This window comes from Argentina silus (genome assembly GCF_951799395.1).
Source record: "Argentina silus genome assembly, chromosome: 4".
Classification (NCBI taxonomy): Eukaryota; Metazoa; Chordata; class Actinopteri; order Argentiniformes; family Argentinidae; genus Argentina; species Argentina silus.
The window spans coordinates 13,176,132-13,182,342 of record NC_139658.1 but is presented as its reverse complement, the minus strand read 5'-3'; the positions used below and the strand labels follow the sequence as shown (position 1 = coordinate 13,182,342).

General features: G+C 39.8%; 1 protein-coding gene across 1 annotated transcript; it reads left to right on the top strand.

Moving 5' to 3' along the window:
- On the top strand, positions 1-2,521 carry abraa (actin binding Rho activating protein a). The gene is made up of 2 exons (XM_083667761.1): positions 1-665; positions 1,423-2,521. The coding sequence occupies exons 1-2, from the start codon at positions 81-83 to the stop codon at positions 1,858-1,860; spliced, it is 1,023 nt and encodes a 340-aa protein (XP_083523887.1). The 5' UTR covers positions 1-80; the 3' UTR covers positions 1,861-2,521.
- The last annotated feature ends 3,690 nt before the right edge of the window (positions 2,522-6,211 follow it).

The window sequence follows — 6,211 nt, the reverse complement described above, 5'->3', positions numbered from 1 at the left end:
TCACCCAATTACTCCCTACTCCTCTCCCACAACATTAACAGAATCCCAGCAACACCAGCGGCTATTGTAGCAGGACAGCCATGAGCAGTACTACCGTGGAGGACAGACCCTTCGTAAGGGCCGTGAGAAAGATCAAATGCGCCGCCATGGTCAACAGCCTGGCGAAGAGCTGGCAGGGATGGGCCAACGAGCACTCGGACAAACAGGACACCATTCCCTCCGGCTGGATGCCCGACGTTGTCGTCATAGAGGAGGAACGTATATGTAAGGTGCAGAACGAGGTCAAGCTCCAGGTCAGTTCACGGGTGGTGGAGGCCGACTCCGACGGCGGAGGCAGCAAGATCCGAACGGGGGCGGTCACCAAGAGCATGGCGCCCAGGCTCAGCGAGTGTGGCAACAACATGGTGAGCTCCATTAAAGACAAGATCCACACCAACCAGATGGCACCAGAGGATGCCACCAAGCCTTTCCCGGGTAAAGAGTCGCCCACCAGGCGACGCCTGAGCCAGAAGGCCGGTCCGGACAAGAAGATGGGCTCTCGCAGCAGCAGTCTGGACACAGAGGATAGTGGGCTGGGGGAGGAGGCGGGACTCAGTGACAACAACAGCGACTCCAAATGTGAGCTGAGGGAAAGCCAGTGGAAGAAAAATATCATCAAACCTAAGGTATTGGACAACCCTGATTGTTGTCACTGACCTTGCATGGGAGATATGATACTATGTTATCGGCCTTTACATTGAGGTTAGTTAGTCAGCAAGGTAATACAGTTGAAAACATACACAAAATGTAATCCTTTACTTTATTATCCCAATGAATGTTTGATTCTGCCTAGCCCTGGCACAAATATACAGATCTGTCGGTATGTTCAAGCAGTAACCTCTCTCATGTCACATGAAAAACTCCAGTGATAGTCCCTCACTTAACCCCAACTCACAGTTGCATAACAAGGGAAGAAAACCTTCCCTTTAAAAGGCAAGTAAATCTGTTGTAAAACACATATCTGTGCAATGGAAAATATGTAAATAAATATAATGTCACACATGCTTTCCACCTGACCTTCAAGGGATAATTATGAGGTTGTGATAGCCTTGGTCAGGCGTGAGATGTATCATGATGTGTCAGTTGCCTTATTAATCCTGCTCTGTGCGTGTTCGGCTTGGTTCTCCGGTTTCACAAGATGCATTCTCCACAGTTTAAATTACTCTGTTGTGGAAGGTTTGCCTGCTTCAGACCACCATGGAAATGCCACAGCAAGGATCCTTTACATGGGGTTATATTTAAAAGAGTACTAGGGATACCACTGTAATCAACATGAATGCATTGGTGGAATGGATATCATCCATGTAGATACAATGAGATATCTTCATAATCAAATCTAATCTGATGTATAATTTAATACTAATCTTGTCTTCCTGTCCCCAGATTAAGATCACCACCATAGGTGACATCAAGGGCAGGTGGCAACAGTGGTCAAAGGAGCACATGGAGAGCCAGAAGCTCAACCCCTTCAGTGAAGATTTTGACTATGAGCACGCCATGGCCCAGCGGCTACAGAAGGGGGACGACGGCTACGGACGCCCCAAGGAGGGCTCCAAGACGGCCATGCGTGGCGACCGCGCCCAGAAACACGTCCACAAAGAGATGGACGAGATGTGCTACATCATCGGGGACATGGGCATGACGGACAAGGAAGGGAGGACCTTCATCACCTTCGGAAGGCTGTTCGACCGCTACGTCAAGATCTCTGACAAGGTGGTGGGCATTCTCCTCCGCTGCCGTAAACACAAGATGGTGGACTTTGAGGGAGAGATGTTGTGGAAGGGTCAGGATGACCATGTTATAATCTATCTGAGAGACTGAAGCTGAAGATGATCCAGATCTAGACCTCTACCCTTCTTACTCAAAGTTTACCAGACCCATGAGTGCCTTTCATAGCCCGCAGAGCAATTAGTGGACAGGAATCTTTAGCATGCCAACAACAATAGCTACTGGTCATGGGTTCTACCCTCTCAGTATGCTAACCATGCTGGACATGAGTAGACCTTATATGAAAAGGAACTGGTAATGAATACAGCTCTTCATCATGTTAGCAAACGGTAGCAATGGGATATAGGGTACTGTATGTTGACCTCTTTAGCATGCTATCACTCTAAATTATAAGTAAACCATTGAAGCTGGACTACACTTACACTTGTAATAAACAAACATCTTGAGAATGCTGAACATAATAGACTCTCATGTTCCAACATTATACTTGAACTCGCGTGTGCATTTCTAGATTTTAAGCAATCAAAAGTTTATTTTTATACATTGTATCCTGTTGTAGAATTATTATGAGGTAGAATCAGCTCAAAACATCATATTGCCAGAGATAGATGCTTTAAGTGAACATTTCTTTCAAAGTGAAAGCATGTAAGTCTTCTTACAGAAGGACATTTTGTATATGTTTTTAAAAGTCCAGATGTTTTTTATGCTTTGTGAATTCAGTGAAACAGGTTACTTGTTTGTTGATTGTGTTATGTTTCCCCAGACAGCTGTATTTCAAAGGAAACTATTTTTTTGTGACTGGAAATACAATCCTCTTAGTGGAAAATGTCATTTTTCTTTCGTCTCTCTGATCTGGTCTTGATCATTTCTGAGTGGGTGACAGGTCACAATATTGCTTTGGTTCTGAGCCAAAAAGCCCCCCTGTGAATAAATCAAATCAGTGTGTATGTGTGTGTGTGTGTGTGTGTGTGTGTGTGTGTTTGTGTGTGTGTGTGTGTGTGTGTGTGTGTGTGTGTGTGTGTGTGTGTGTGTGTGTGTGTGTGTGTGTGTGTGTATGTGTGTGTTAGACGAGAGAGAGAGAGAGAGAGAGAGAGAGAGAGAGAATGTGTGTGAGTGACCTTAATACAGGCTGATCAGATCGTCGGGGGCTGATGGGGGAAATGCTGGACAGCTGCCAGACATGAGAGGAGAGAGCCTGTCTGTCTCTGATAATGACGAGACAAAGAACGACCAACCACCAGGCTTGTGCCCTGTCTATGACCGCTATAGCATACCCTATACCGGAATCCTTTAGATGCTCCTGTAGCCGACACACTGGCAGGGAATATATCTTACTTACTTACTGTACATTACATAATAAATGATATCACAACAATGCATTTAAGGCAGCTTACCAAATTCAGCTGGTGGCATACTTTGTGTTTTGAAAAGGGAAAACTTTCGCACATTCAGATGGCATTATCTGCAGGTGCGTCAAGAGACAGAAAATACTGAACAAACAAAGACTGTATGTTGACAGTCAATAATACCCACTGCAAGGTACAAAAAACAACATGGTGTCATAACCTCACCTCAACATTTGATGTGTGTGACTTTCATACATGCTGACAAAAAAGCTTTTCATGAACAGGAGTAAACTATTTTATTGAGAGTTGGAATAGAATAACAATACACCAAATTGTGCATTACTCAACAATAACTGTTTTTGAAAGAATTTCAAATATACATGTTATAAATCATGGCAAAGAAACAATTGAGGATCCACCCGCTGTTTTTCCCCTCCCAAGTCCCAGCATCTGAGAGGCTGTGGAGAAGCCTTTCATCATCCCACAACTCAGAGCTAGCAAGAGAATGATATGCTCAGGGTCTGCTTGAAACAAAGCCCCCTCTATTTTAAGAACATAAAACAGTGTTTTCCTCTTTTTGTACCACAAACTCACAAAGCAACGGAGACACCAACATGGGAAAATCAAGCTGAAAAAACAGAAGACTTTGAATAAATTGAACTTTCAAAATTAAGTTTTGGAGATGGGAGAAAATGGTTACATTGAAAACTTTTTTTGCTCCCTTTAGATTACATGTGACAGTCTTTAAGACCTCTGGTATGATTCTGTGTGTTTTTAAGGCCTCTACTTGCATTATAATTGATAGTATGGATTTCCATGAACATGACATACACAAGCTAAACAAAATGGAGGGTATAAAAGTGACATTTCAGTGAAGTGGAATTCGAAATGCCCAAGCCCGATATCCTCCATTTACCCACAATAAACATTATAACAACATCAGAATAACCTACTATACTAACATGTTACTGTATCAGACCTAAGACTGAAACTGTTGGACAGACAAGATCATACTGTTTATGTCTAATGAAAAATGTTTGTCAACCGCACATTACATTTCAAATTGCTTTGTGTGTTGTAAGTAGGTTCAGGTAAATGTCTAGCTTGTACATTCTGAAGTTAAATTCCAAAGGTTTTTATTCAATCGAAAACTAGAATTTGTTAAATGGGTCAATTACAGACATGTTGCAAACTATTTATCCAGGTTAGTCTCATTGAGATTAAATCTCTTTTTCAAGAGACACTTAGTCCTAGTTCCATTGGGAAATTCAATTTTGAAATGGTACATCGACGTACGACAATCAATAAATAACCATGCAATGCTGATTAGAATTGCTTCCCTCTTATAGTAATATATTACTCATTGTGCATGAAGTCCCTTTAACCCTTTTGACATCAAGCCAAATCTTCCATTAGTTTTGGATTGGAAAATAGTTCATGTTGAAAGATGAAGATAATTCAGTGCCACGTGTATGATCATCTATCATCTACATAACATTAGGGTTTTAAAAACAGATTTAAGTTGTCGTTTTTGTTTTTACAAGTGATATAAAAGAAACAATTTTGGCAGCAACGATAAAGCAAATAAAGAACATTCCAGAGGTCGATTCAAGATAAGTAAGTTGATTTTTATCTATACATTTGATCTAAAATTATCTGTTTTAAATCATTCAAATTTACAAAAATACAATCGTACAGTACAATTCACTTTTTTAAATGTTTTTAATACTTAAAAACTCCCTTTTCAAGCAAAGGCTCTTTAAAATGGCATGTTTCTTTCATTTTAGATTTTATATACTGTAACTTCAGGGTGTTAAAAGTGTGTGTGTGTCTGACCTGGTTGTACAGTATGTGACACAGAATCTCAACCCTGTTAGCTCTTTTAACTACTGTAAAACCCTCATATGATATAGCACTTGTCTGTATATATATATATATATATGATTTGCCTACATTGTATCCATTTTCACATACCGGTTTATGACTTCTTTCTGGACTAAGAGTAGTGGTCCTAACTGTAGTAATACATTGCAGCTTCAATGGATAACAACATGGAGCAAACTGTTATGGGTGGATGGTGCTACTTATTGCTTTATAAAGTGATTTTTTTAATTTGAAAAATTAAATGAATATCAATATCCCTGTGCCAGTGCTACTTGCTCAACTGAGAACCTTCTCCAGTTGTAAAACTTAAAATGAGGTCACAATTCAATTGATTCGAGATAGTGGGTTTCAAGGATAACACAAAAACACGATTATTTTGCCCAGTAATAATATGTATGGATAACATAATTATCAAAACAATGTCTACAGCATAAAATTGATATATGAGACATTATTAACTGCATTTTAAATTGAACATGTTTTCGTGCTGAACAAGAAGAATTTAGTATTTGAGTCCTCCTGGAAACCCGCTATCTGCAACTGATTGAGTTCGGGCCTAAGTCTTGAATTTGGTAAAGCTTTTCAAATTGTTGTCTTTTTCTCATATTCAAAAACATGAATGTTTTCCTTGAAGTTTGACATAACTGTTAAGCATGTAGATGTTATGCCATGCTTGTGTTATACCTGGCCTTTGGCATACATTTCCTGTTGTCAAACAGAAACCAATGTGTGGTTATGGAAAGGGACCAAATATAACTTTATCATTTCTCAACATTTAACACATCTATGTTGTTTTCTCAACAGTAACACATACAGTAAGTCAGTATTGCAATTAACTTTGCGAGTCTGATCTAAACTGCTACATATTTGCTCTTCAATTTTCAATATTTGCTGGTTCAATCCAACAAATTTCATTTCCCGCCATAATATCTCATGCTAAATCTTATCATTTTTGTTATAAGCTAATACTGAATTCTGTCATGCGGATGCTACCAGCTAATGCTACAACTTTACTACCAAAGCTCTGCACCTCTCTCTCCCTCCATTGAATATGAATCAATTAAATAACAAATAAACTTTGTCTCACTCAAGACTAACATTCATATAAAACATCTATAATAAATTGCCCCCCAAAAAATGCATGTTATGCTCATTAAAGGGATAGTTCAACCAAATTACAAAATCACATGTTTGGTTCCTTACCTTGAAAGGAG